The 13,990-nt window shown below is 41.7% G+C and overlaps 1 protein-coding gene across 9 annotated transcripts in view; it reads right to left on the bottom strand.

The window, feature by feature from the left end:
• The window catches only part of sick (sickie), a 198,760-nt gene that overhangs the window by 15,718 nt on the left and 169,052 nt on the right, over positions 1-13,990 (bottom strand). For 2 of the 9 annotated variants that reach the window (XM_015172588.3, XM_015172583.3), the window contains exon 2: positions 3,367-4,951. The exons of 6 other annotated variants lie outside the window; for them this stretch is intronic. In XM_015172588.3, the coding sequence (XP_015028074.1) occupies positions 3,367-4,773 (1,407 nt within the window). In that variant the 5' untranslated portion in view covers positions 4,774-4,951. The remainder of the gene's footprint in view (positions 1-3,366; positions 4,952-13,990) is intronic. One more of the 9 variants, XM_015172587.3, reaches the window with a different exon arrangement.

The following is a 13,990-nucleotide window of genomic DNA, read 5'->3' as shown; positions in this document are numbered from 1 at the left end:
AAGGATATAAATGTCAACTGGGAACCAACGAGCGGGAGTGGCTGCTGGGAAAGGAAGAAAAATCCGCCATAAATACAGCGTAGTGCAACCTCCAAATGTTAGGAGAGCATAATCCGCAGTTGGTATTTGTCTTCCTTTTAATTTGACTCAGACTAAATGTGCAAAGGCAGCTCCCAACAGAGTAGAATGGAATGATCTTGCCATCTCGCTTTGCCTGTTACATATGTATATATGTGCGCAATGGCACCTCGGCGAATTAACTGTAACTCTCCTTTTGTTCTGATATTTATGCACATTCGCTAATCTGTTTCGCTCGCTTGCATTGACGTGGTTGTTGCAAAAAAAATAATAAGAGAAAAGCTCCGAAATAGTGATGCCTGGACAGCGTCGATTTTACATGGAAGATTTGGCTGAAAAATATAAAATCGGCCATAACTTAGCCATTTAATTCGAATAAATGCTATTAGCTCGGTTAAATAAAGTCCGATCTTGGAAAGATATATATTTCTGGAGTCGTAAGAGTTTATAGAACTGATTGATATCAAACAATTTTGATTTCAGAAGTGACACACTTTTGCCTTTTTTGTTTAAAATTAAGACTGCAATTTTTTGGTGGCAATCAAAGGTCGTGATAAGCAAATATAATATATATATATATATATATATATATATATATATATATATATATATATATAATATATTTATAACATAATAAGCTTTTCTATAGCTGTATTTCTTGAGTGTGACATTATATTTATAAAAATATACCTTGCTTGGCTTTAATTATGACGTTGGCAGCCACCTCTTGATTTTAAAGGAGACTAAAGTGCCATCTCTATTTACTAGGCGAACATAATCGCCAGCTGTTGATTGCTTCGATCTGCAAATGCAAATGCCGTTTACTTTGACTAGGAAAGTGCACTCGCAGATAAGGCGTAAAACTGAAAGACGCGTGCAGCACGATAGAATGCCATCTCTTTCACGCTGCTAGCAATTTGCTTGCCTGCGTTAAGTATGTACAAAAGTGCGCAATGCCTGCTTGGTGGGCAAAACTGTAATTCTCCCTTTGTTATGGTACTTATGCACATCTCTCAATCTATTCCGCTCGCTTGTTTTTATTGTAATAAAATGAGTAGAAAAGAGTTGTCCACTAGGGACGGCAAATTTACGTGAGCTTTAATAACACTCTGTCATAGTTCTCGCCTTTTGTATAGTGCGCAATCTAACTTATTTGTGCAGTGCTTAAAATAATGTTGACTGCCTCTTCTCAACTTTGGTCATTTATAAGAAATGGGATATTTAATTGCAATCGACGTCGCATAAGGGTAATTTATCTAGAAGCAGTCTTAACTTATATTATATGCAGCGTAATTTATGCCTTTCTATATATATGTAATTAAATAGTAGTGTATTTTATGTATTTTTATAACATTGATCAATAAACTATAAATTCGTACTTTCATTTAAACTACATCAGCAAGTTTGAACTAAGACTTTAATCATGACGATGGCAGGCGCCGACACGCGTCCGAGTTAATGTAAAGGCCATCTCTATATACCAGGCGCACATAGGCAAAGGCTGTTCTTTGCTTTGATCTGCAAAAGTCTTTACTTTGACTAAGAACGCGTGTGCACACGGAGAGCGTGAACTTGAGAGAGCGGTTTGCTCTGCCGCTCTGAGCACATGTGAATGGATACACACGTGCACAAAGCAGCATTAAGTGTCGTTGAGTCGAAGACAACGACTCAATGCATACATACATATGTATGCATGTGTGTGCTATAGCGCTTTGCTGAAAAACTGTAATTACACCCTGCACGCATTCAAAATGTGTAAGACAGGGTATAATGATTTTGAGGAATTTTACGAAAACTGTTAAGTCTCGCAAAGGTATTAAGTTTACATATTCGAAGTATTTTATTATAAAATGCAATATTATACTATTAAAACTCTTTAATAAAATTAAGGAATACGCATTTTATATTGAAACGGTAGACCTCATAGACGTACAAGTAACAAAGGGTATTTGTATTCTATAGAGACTTTGGATTGTTTGAATGGCTGTCTCATTGATACTTTTGTTGAGCTTAAGCACTTTGTGTTTTTAATTTTTTTAGAGTTGTAGGGAGAGCAGGCAAGTTGCAGAGACCTTTTAAATACCTGTGTTGCCCCCATCTGATACTTTTGCTTAGCTCAAACTCAACTATTTTCCTGCAGAACTGAAGGGAGAGCGGGGAAGTTGCCAGCTGTGGTCCGGGCCAAAAGCGAAGCCGATTTCTTCGTGGACAACATATCAATTGCGTGTTGTTCTGCGAATGAGGTCGTCGGTTTTGGACATGGCCAACAGATGTTGTTGGCCTGGCTGCACAGACTTAGGTGAGCTGCCAGCGTATGATGCAGGATTACCATCAGGCAGCACCCAGTGCTACCCAAACTGTAATCTGCGATACGTGCCCAAGACGTTGGCTCATTTATTTAATATGCTGAACTGCCCGCGCCCAAAGGCACGACGCGCTCAGCGGACGAGGCTCATGCAAGTTTTATTAAATCAATCAGTGGGCAAACGCGTCTAACGGCAACTGACAACTGGACGCGTGGACAGCCGGACAGCCGGACAGTTGGCCAGTCGGACAGTTGGACAGGTGAAAAAGTGGACGTTGGCCACTCGCATAGCTTTGCCTTATGCGCCGGCTTGCATTTGTAATGCCAAAGCCGGATGGGGTATGCCGCCTGCTGCAAGACAAGGAACAAGGAACATGCCACTTGGCATAACTGTTGGCCAAATGCTGCTGCATTTCTCTGGCTGCATCCAAGCTTGGCCCGGCAGCTGCAGTATCGATAGCCAGCACATAGCTGACATTGTTTCCATTGAAGTTGGAGACAACAATGCGAATTTTATATGTATTCTATAATTAAAAACTGAACCATGCGGATTTTACCTATTTGTTTTTAAAACAAATTCATAGCTATTTAGAAACTAATCGATATTTATCGATATGTTGGATAGAGCACTTGTTAACATACAGCAATAGTAAGCGATGTTATTTGGCCTGAAGAAAATAATTCTCTTAGTATATACATTTTCTGAATTAAACCTTTTAGTTAAAGTGTAAGTACAGTCATCTGTTTACCGAATAAATAGTCCAGCCCTAGTTTCAATATTATGTGTTATCGATAACTGTCTATACACGGCAAAGGGTTATCGAAATCTTTAAATATGATGTGTTATCGATATCTGTCAATGCAACTTATATATTGGCATAAGCTTAATTTCGAAATAACTAGCCTCTTTTTCGCTTCGATAATTGTTGTTATCGATAACTTAAGGCAATCGATATTGTTGATTTATTGATTGATTTATTCACCTGCTCATTAAGCTGGGGTGATGAGGGCAACGTCAGGGCAGCTCCTGCCACGCCGCCGCTCATGGGCGGACACGACTGCCGCTTGAAGTCGCGTCGAATGGCCAGCTCGTACCAGGGGATCAACGGCTTGCTCCTCAGCGTTGTCTGGCAGCCGATCTTGAAGTCCAGGGGATCCATATACTCCGGCGCCAGGCGATTCAGATCGCTGACAGCCGCCTCCGCGGTGGCATATATGTTGCCAGCTGACTTGTGGTTTCCCTGTGGATGCCGCCAAGGGCCGTTCATGTCCAGCATGGAGCCGCACGGCGGCACATCCAGGCTGCGATGCAGGCCAGCGCCCATGCTCTTGACCCGCATGTGGCCCAGCGTGTGATAGCGCCGATCCACGGCGCTGGGCAGCATGGGCATGGCACTGGGCACAACCAGCAGCTCGTCCTGGTCGATGGTGGCCAGGCTCTGGCTGGTGTAGGAGCGCTCCAGCAGCTCGGTGCTGTTGCTGCGCTGTGTCACGATGGGCAGCTCGTACAGATTCAGCCGCCTGGTGGTCGGCGGCCGTGTGGGCGTCGCATAGATCTTTGGCTTGGCATAGAGACTCTCGCGGCGCACAGGCGCCGGCGGCGGCAGACCCGTGGGCGAACGTGGTGGCGCCTCCGTCAGCGACAGGGACAGCGTCATGGGTCGCCGGCTGCCCGTCGAGCTGACGGAATTGTGGCGCAGGGTGGCCCGCCTGCTGTCGCGCTCCTGCATATCAAAGCTCAGCTTGGGCAGCGGCGAGTAGCAGACGCGCTCGGAGCTGTCGTAGGAGCTGCGCAGGCCGCTGTCCAGCCGCCGCTTGGGACTCGCCGGCGCGGTGTACAGAAATATGTGCTCCTCCTCGCCGGCGGTATTGTAGTCTGGCGTCTTGGGCGTGGCGCTGCTCTGCAGCGAGTCCAGCGAGAAGCGCGAGTTCTTCTTCACGCTCTGATAGTCGCAGGGCATGGAGCCGCCGCCCGAGGAGCTGGATGCATCCGACAAGGGCCGAAAGCCCACAACCGAACCGGACGCCGATCCGGACGCAGACGTGGCAATTGGGGCTGTTGCACTCGCATAGATCGGCTCCAGATCGCCAATGGTGGGCGTGCGCACGGGCTTGGCTCGCGCGTAGATCTCCTCGCCGTGCCCAGATGAGCTCTGGCTATAGTTGCTTCTCAGCGAGACGGTGCGCTTGCGCTGGCTAGCCAGACGCAGTCCCCCCGCCGCCTGCTGCAGCTCGTGCGGCTGGGCGGCTGCGGCTGCCTCGGTGGCCTCGGCGGCACGTATGGAGCGGGAGCGGGTCAGGCCGCGGGCGCGTATCGTGGCATAGCCATCGTAGAGCGGCGCTGCGAGCGGCGATGTCGGCGTCCGAGTGCTGGCGCTGGCAGCGGACATCGTGGGGCAGATGCCTCTATGCGGGGCTCACTTTGGGTTTCGATTGTTAGCTCTGGTTTTTCATTGGATTTTCATGTTTGTGTCTTTCACTTTGCACGTTGATTAATCGCTGCGGCATTCGAATCGAGGCTTATTTCATTTATAATCAACGCTGGGGGTCTCATTGCTGGTGGTTGGTCTTAAAGTGGAAACTAAAGCTGCATCAATCATGCTTGATTGTGGCACTCCGATGCACAAATTGCAGCTGCCATTGGACTTGCCACATGTGCCACGCCTAGTTAATAGATTACCCCAAGCTTGGCTGGCTCAAAACTAAACTAAAAACGTATTATTCTTTTTTCCATATTACAGCTTGAACGTTCCATTAACGCCCAATTAGCATCCATTTCACGTGATCGGACTGTCTGAGGTTTTTGATTGACGGTCAGCCAAAAAAAAAAAAAAAACTCGACAATAGAGCGTATCTAATGGATTCGACGACTTGTCAGATTTTGAATACCATGCTGAAAGCATTTAAGCCAACGCACAAAAGGGCTAAGAGTTTCTCAAGGTTGTGAAAGAGAGTGCCAATTGTTTGAAGCGGAAACAAGTCAAGTCGACGAACTATTGCGCAAAGTTTGGGAGCTATTGGGAAGGCTCAGATTAACTATTTTTTAATAAAAAATATCGATTTGTAGTCTGAATAAATGAACTACAATTAATGCGAGATCAATTTTAAATAAGAACTACCATAATTTCCCAAAGGTATATTTATAAATTTAAGTAAGATGTAACAAAATAGAATATAATAGAAATTAAATATCGTTCAAAATAGTTGTGTATATTCGTAATACAATCCATAAAATGAACTACTTATAAAATGACAACAATTGTTGTCATTGTTGTCATCAATTAAGATTAAGTTCCCCCAGAGTCAACTTCGTTCAATAAATGAGCTGCAGAACAGGAAATGAACCACTAAATGAACCATAATTCAAATAGTTTCTTTCATACTCTCTCTCTTTCAGCTCAGTTATTAATCTTTAGTAAAATAAAGTTCGTTTATTATATTGGAATTGTTCAGAAGTTCTTAAAATATATCTTGTTGTCAATTTCTAACTGCAAAAGTCTTTTCAGCACAATAACTGACATTAATTTACGAACCACTGCAGTTGACGTTCCCGGAGCAGAAGTTCTTTAATAACTCCATCAATGCGCAGCAATTTGAGCATTGGCAAAGTTGAAATAATTTACAGCCGCAACAATTAAAATTGCTGTTTATTGGAACTCAAACAGTGTAACTGTCTGCAAGAGAGAGGGCGAGAGAGGGCGAGAGCGCGCCATGAACTGCAATCAAAACAATTACAGCCAATTCACGCTGCGCTATAAAACAACAGCAACAAGAGCTGAGAGATTGACGAGTTAAGGGGCGAGCGTAAGTGAGCAGAGGGGGGGGGGGGGGGTGTGTGCATTGCAAATGCCAGCTAAAATGTCTCACCACACAACGAAAAACAAAAACAAAAAACAGAGAGAGAGAGTGAGCGAGCGAGAGAGCAAGCAAAAGGCTTGAGTGTGTGTTGATGACATTAGAAGATTGTTATTTATTGCAATTGCTAGTTGTTGTTCTTGTTGTTGTTGTTATTGCACAACAGCAACAACAAAAGCATGAGTCAAGCCGTCAGTCAGCAAAGTCCGCAAGTTTCGACATGTTTCAGCGCAAGAACAAGAACCAGAACAAGAACTAGAAACCGAACTGAACTGAACTGAACTGAAGCTCCCTTTCAAGTGTCAACGACTGCAGTCAAACTAACAAACCAATTGACAGCAGCATGACCAGCAACAACAACAACAACAGCAACAACAACAACAAGTGCCTGGCATGTGGCATGCAACTGCTGCAGTCTCAGCAAACACAGCCGCCAGCCAACACATGGCATCGGCACAGCAGAGTCGTACTTATAGATATGTTCTAAGTGCCCGTTCTGCCAGTCCAAGTGTCAAACAGTTGATAAAAAACTAAAACTCATAAAGTTGGCAGCGCAGGGAAGGGAAACGATATGCTGCGGGTATACGAGTCGCAGAACCAGGAAACGATTAAACTTGGCACTAGGCTGAAGGCAGAGAAAGTTGGCTGGTTTATAGAGCGCGGCCTTAACGAGGGATTCAGTTAAACTACATTTAACTGTTGGAGAAATTCAATAGAAACTGTTCTGTTCGAGAAACTTTATGAAAAGGTCAGCTTTATAGTTCACCAAAACATATCTATCTATAATACTCAAATTGTTATTGCTAAGATGCATTTAGATAATAGAGCTGGGATTCAATATCGGCACCTATCTTGTCTATAAATGCGTTCCAAGTATGTGCGGAAGATATTTGATAAAAAGTGGAGATATTTTTACTGTTTTAAGAAATTCACGACCAAATAGCCCGCATGGCCAACTATTTACTCAAAAAGCATTCAATCAATATGTCGTGCGGATTATCAGATGTGACTCACAGTAGCCGTTGCAGTTTGACACGCACTGTGCCGCATTATGTGGCAGCTGCGATACAAAAGTTTGAGCTATGGCCATGCAGCAGCTGCCCAAAATGTATGACAAAGATTATACGCGCAATAAATAAAGAAATATAGATGACACAGACAAACTATACAAATTTTGTCGCAGTGTATAAGTCACATGTACATATGTGTATGAGCTGCAACTGCTGCGCCACAGTTTGAGCTGCGCTGCTTGTCAAAATGTAGATCGCTTTAAATTGCGTATAAATCAAATTAATTCTTGGCTGCAACGCCAACCTGTCAATAATGCAACAGCCACAAATCAACTCAAGGCCCGCCAAATTCAAATGCGAATTTGACATTTCAGACTAACGTTTTTTTTTTTTTCTGCTTTTTTGGCTGTGAAGTCACGTAGGCGTCTAATTGTTTTGCATTTTGAATTTGGGCCCGATTGCTTGAAGCTCATTGTTTTTATTGTGTAATATGCAATGGCATTTGATAGCTGCTGCACTGGAATTTCATCTATTGTCTTGTGTGGCAAATGTCAAGCAAGTTGCCAGCATGAGGAAAACAAAAAAAAAAAACGAATAAAAATTGCGCTCAATGCAATTTCCTGTGCCAGCTTCCAGCGGCCAACTTTCGCTAACAAGTCACAGTTTGACAGCCACTGGGTGCCTTTGGGGCACACGGGCCAGGCTTATCGCGGACGTCTGTCTGGGTTTTGTGTGCCTTTTCCTGTGGGCTGCCGCTGCCACTGCAGAGAGCCCCAAGTCTAGACGTCGTGGCAGCTTATCAGCCGCGCCAAATCTTACTAGGAAATTGCCATAATATTCAGCGAGAAATAGAAGAAAAAAAATTGGAGTAAAACATTGAGAAAAAAAAGAGAATCAGCCAACGCACAAAATGGAAGAGACAACGTTCATTCGAGAAATGTTTTCAGGAAATGAAATGAATTATGAATTTAGACAAAATGCTGACAATTTAAGACCCAAAACCAAAAGCAACATGTGTTCCGACTTAAGCTGAGCAACTATATATATATATATATATATATATATGTATATATGCATAAATATTCGGCATTTGCTTTGGCTCGTAAGCCCAGCCTGTCAAACTGTTGACAAACAACAAAAACAAATTTATTGCCAGCAACTGTGTCAGCGAACAAAACAAAACCGAGAATATGAAATTCTAAATATTCAATGTCAAAACTGGTTGAGAATTAAAGCACAAAAATACGCAAAAAGTAATCAAACTGAGGCTGTCAACTGCATTGCTAAGTAGCTTTGCGCTGTGCCAAGTGACAGCTCCCCCCAAGGCTGACTCAAGAGAGAAGTGCAGAGTTTCTGTTTATGAAATATGCAACAGGAACATGCAAATTACATTTAATTGTTTTATGTTTCTTAATCGTTTACTTTGAAATACTTCAGAAATGCTTCTTGCAGCGAGCCATTACGAGTTTAACAGCAGTGCTACAGTCGGTTTTGCTTGCAATTAAATTATTATTTGAATTTCAGTTATTATTTAAATTGTTGTTTTATAAAATATGTGTGTTAGAGCTACCTGTACAGAGTATCTTTATGGTTTCCTATGGATATCTTTACGTCTAATTCTGTGCGCATCTTAGGCTAAAGTGTGAATCTGTTGGGTTTATCACTAGATCCGACACGAATAATTGCAATAATAGCTCTCTGTTCTTTTCTATTTCAGACAAGCTGTGTTTCATTTAATTGGATTTTGTTTGTCGTCTAAATATAATCATACTTAGCTCTTATGAAGTCATTGCTACCAACATTGGCACAGCTAAATAATAAATTGTACCCAGAAAAAATGAAAACACTTGTAAACGCCACAACAACTCGTGTGTGTGTGTGTGTGTGTGTGTATCTGGCTTTTAGTCATTAGAGGCATCGCTCTTGTAGACAATATAATTGGGTCGAGTTGTTATTTCAATTTGAATCAGTTTTAAGCTACCGAAGAGGTGTCAGGGCAGACGCAGTCAAAGCTAATGTGAATATAATTATTTGCGAGGTGTGCCAAGATCTTGAAAGTCCGAAATCTGCATATTTATAAAATATTATTCCATAGCAAATACAAAAGCTGACATCACACTGTGCACGTCATAAAAAGCATTTTTATTGTTTATTTATATCGATGAAATTCTGGTTTTAAAGAAAATGAAATCTTCGGCTCCTTGCGAGCATATCAGCGCGCGTTTATCGGCGCAGAATTCATAAATGAATGCATGATAAAATATACCATATTTATGTATTTATGCAAAAAATGTGAGTCTAAAAGGGCGCGACAACGACCCAAAAAAAAAAAAAAATACAACTCTATATATAAAAAAATACAGAAATATATTCAGTTTTTATTGAACTGCATTAATTAGACGCGAAACCTGCTGTGAGGAGCCGCTCTTAACTCGCGTGTTTCTGTGAATTTAGCGGGTGGATGTGAATTCAGCGTAGACCCAACCAGTTTCTCAATAAACCTCAAATGCAGCCGTCGAGTTGAAGCCAAAGATTGAGATCGAGATCGAGATTGAGATCGCGAGCTGAAGGCTGGGCACTTCCTCGAGTGGCCCGACAACTGGAAGCACTTGACAACTTCTTGAAAACTCTTGACAGTCGCGACCATACTCTGAGAATTATAAACAATTGAGTCTAATTTAAGCTTTAGAGCTTTCTGTAACAACATTAGCCCATGTAACTTGAGCAGCCCACCAAGTGAATGCAACTATTTTTATATTTCCCCAGTACGTCAGAGGCGAACGTATATGGTCTATACTGTATGTATGGCAGCTTTAATGCATTTAATTAAAGGCCAGCCCCTTGAGGCAGTTGCAATTGAATTGCGCTGTAAATGTATCTCAAAGATTGCAGGCGGGGGAGTGGGCATAACAATATAACTTAACTGAAATATTAGCTGCTTTTGCTGAAAAGCGAGCGCATAAGCATATGTAATAATTTCAAAAATATATATATTTATATATTGCACAACAAATTCCTAAGATCTTTGAAGCATAAGGGTTTTCGCTGTATTACGACTGTAAAAAATATGTTTTTATGGGCGCATTCCTTTCATTTTTCACCATCACATGTGAAAATGATTAAAATTCCTTATCTGACTTCCTTATTTGACTGCATATGTAATAAAAATTAAAAATATTTATATATATTGCACAAAAAATATCGTAATATTTTTCGTAAACGATATAGATATTTAAAAAACTTAAAGGCAGACGATGTGAGAAGCAGAAAGAGGTTTATACAAACGTTTTCCACCTATTTTCCACCATCACGTGTGCAAATTGGTAAAATTTATATTTATTTTAAACAAAAAACAAGCATTTTCACCAATTTTCCACTTTTACATTTGATATTTTCTTAAAATTGTTCAAGTACGTAATTATTGTGAGTAGTTCAGCTACCTAGTTTAGGGCTTGGAGTGTATTTTCCTCATCAATCAACTAATCGATGGGTCAATCAGTCATTTAGGACAAAAAGTTGCGCATACTTAAAGATGGCAAAGCGAGTCTTATAAGCAAATGAAAGGCAAGCACACATTTCCTTTGCTATCAAACCACTTTCAGGATCAACTTCATAGCTTGGGGTGAGGAAATTTTGATTTACTGCTGCGGCAGCTGCCAAGAAACGCATTGGAAATCGCACAAGATATCGAAATATCAGCACATACATCAATCTGTCGGACAGTGTTAATCGTGTAGAAAGCATCTGTCGGGTGCCAAATAAACATGTGAAAAGCGAACAACTTTGCTTTCATTTGCGTCAAACATAAATTTGCATAAGCAGCCAAATACCCTGGACGAGCACAAAACCAAAACAAAAGTCTAGAAATTTAATCGAAACGTAACGAATCGCATCGCCTTGGTCTGTACACAAATCACGTCAACAAATAATTTATCAAGCTCGGTCTCTTTCGACAAGGGCGAAGGGGCAGCTCGATGGCGTATGTGGAATGCTTGAGATAATGAATGCAGTTGGAAATTGATGGATCTGCATGCTGATAAGCTGCCCATGCCCTGCTCAGTTAGCTCACATGTGAGCTGAATCAAGCGAGGCAGCCCAAATAGAAGAGGAGAGTTAGCCATTCATGTGGAGCAGGATGCACACTCGACTTTCCACTAATTACAACTGCCGACCCTGCACCCTACACGCTGAATACCCTACAGCGATTTGGGCTCATCAGAGTCCACTTGACGGACAACAACAACAATTATTATTATTATTATTCTTATTATTATTATTATGACTATTATTATTATTGTCTTGTGCATATTCTATACAACTGCATTTGTTGCCCCAGCCCGTCCCTGCCACTGCCACACAACTCTCTCAACTCTCAACGTGCTGTCGGGCAACAATCACTCGAATCTTGTGCTTGTGCATGTTGCATGCAACATTGCCTCAATGTCTGCGCCTCCCCCACAGCCTTTCACCCCTCTCTCTCTCTCACTCTCTCTGCGACGCTTCACTCTTTTGTTGATTATGCTGATGAGTTTTTTGGGTCGTCTCTGTCGCTGGGGCGCTCCGTCATATCGGCGGGCCCATCTTGCAACGTGGGCAATAATAATAATGAAAAAGTTTTGCCCCTTCCTTCTGCTTGTTGTTTTTGTTGTATTTTTGTTTTCGGCTATGCATTTCGGGTAAGTGCTTAAGCCAGGCATCAGGTTAGGGGGTCGCACTCTGTTTATGCTTCTTTAACATGCGCTTTGCATTGGACACTGGGCTCTAATGGCACACAATAACAGAAACAACAACAATTACTTGGAATAAAACAACAGCTGGTGTTGGCATTAAGGTGCTCGAAATGGTTTTGCACTTGGCTGTTAACCAACACTGGCATAGTTGAGAGTTGTACGCGTTTACGAGCAGTGACGGGATTTGAGGGATATGAAAAACTTGCAAGCGAAGCAGAAAAAAACGATGGATGCTCATCTAAAAGTTTTCCTGCTAATATTTATACAAGCGGGCACCTACTGTAAGGAATTCCATGTATTCTTTTCAAAAGAACTAACAGAAACAGTTAATCTTTTCGCTCAGGCTAGGATAAGTTGGTTTTTTAATAAAAACTGACAAATGCTAGAAATTCCTTAAATTCTTTTCAATAGGATAAAAAGTAGCTGTGGATTGCTCTGTAAAAATCTCTGCTCGGGTGCCTTATCTGCCTGGCAATTGATTCTAGTTAGAAAAAAAATCTGCAGAGCATCTTTAAACTCTACAGGCACACGCCCATTGCCTAGACATATATATATATATATATGTGCATATATATATAGAAATATGTGTTAAATGTCGTATATTAATCAATGCCAAGAGGCTGAAGCAGAAGTGCCCCGAGCAGATAATGTGGCATAATGATAATTAAATTTTCGAGGCGGAACCAAAAGTATGAACGTTGCCCGGCGTTGTCTTCCACTGAAACTGCGACACTAAATGGAAGATACGTAGATAAGAGCAAGGCAAAGGCCTGTCTGTTTGTCTTCAGACGTTTCCCAGAACTGGCGGGCTTCATGAAAATGGAGCACATTAGAAGACGCTGCTCTCGAATGGTTTGTAGGCACAAACATAGTAATTAGAATGAGGGGAGAAGCTGGCAGAGGGAGCCGCAGCTGAAGGGGTGGCAGCTGCGCTTTCAAGTGCAACCAGTCACAATATTAGTTGCAGCTGATTAATGATATGTGGCAGCATACATTGAGGCGCGTCTGCAATCGGCTGCATTGTCGAGCCTGGCCCTTTTTAAAGGTGCGACAACGTACATGCCATATAAAGTAGACGGAGTAGTTGCAGTTAATGGCCGTTTATTGAGTGCCAACGTGCTGCACAGGTAGACGCAGTGGCAGCGGCAGCTGCAGCAGCAACATGTTGCCAGCTGAAGAGCAGCCAAAGAGGCGGCCAATTAGTCAACCTCACAAGCTGCAACTCGCAGCCAAAATGTCAACCTTGAGTTGTTTGTCTCTGGGTAATTAGTGTAATGCAACAGCAAGGGGCAAGCTCGGACGGGTTGCAACATTAATGCAATTATGATATCAGGCGTGTTCAGCTCTCAAGTGCTTGCCACTCATGCCGCCGCTTGGGGATTATGCACATTATCATATTGCTAAAGGACCTGCTCTGACAGCTGTTGCTGCCCAATTGAACCTTTACGTGAGCATTTTGAAAAGGGTTCGCCACGATTTATGTACATTTATATATATTTGTTTTGCTTACAAAAACTGGCTATATTATCAAATGGAATTAGTACTAAGGAGGACTACACAAACCTTAAGCGATCCAAATTTTATTTCTCTTTACATATTTGTATATATATATTGAATTAATTATTTGCTTTCATAGAGGCTTGACCTTTATGCGCTTGTCTGGGGCTGCTCTCTATATATTTTACTAAGTATAACCTATTTCTACCTTTAAACTAAACAGGATATTCCTTTATATGAGTACTGTCCCCTATATAGTTTTTAATAATCATATATTTTATTTTGTTTTTCCTTATCTTTCACAACTTAACAATTTATTCCTCTATTAAAATATTTATTTAATAATTGAGTGCTCATGAAGCTCAATATTTAAATTAATATTTTAATAAATATATTTGATGTCTTGTTGTTATTCTTAACAAATTCAAGCCCTTTTCCTGAGCGTAATTTTCCCACATCATTAGCTCGGCAATTATATTTTCTTCTCTTTTGCTAAGCATTTTCTCTTGTTAATT

Source organism: Drosophila virilis, chromosome 4, assembly GCF_030788295.1.
Source record: "Drosophila virilis strain 15010-1051.87 chromosome 4, Dvir_AGI_RSII-ME, whole genome shotgun sequence".
Classification (NCBI taxonomy): domain Eukaryota; kingdom Metazoa; phylum Arthropoda; class Insecta; order Diptera; family Drosophilidae; genus Drosophila; species Drosophila virilis.
Note: the sequence above shows the minus strand (reverse complement) of the source record. Positions and strands in the feature narration are given on the sequence as shown.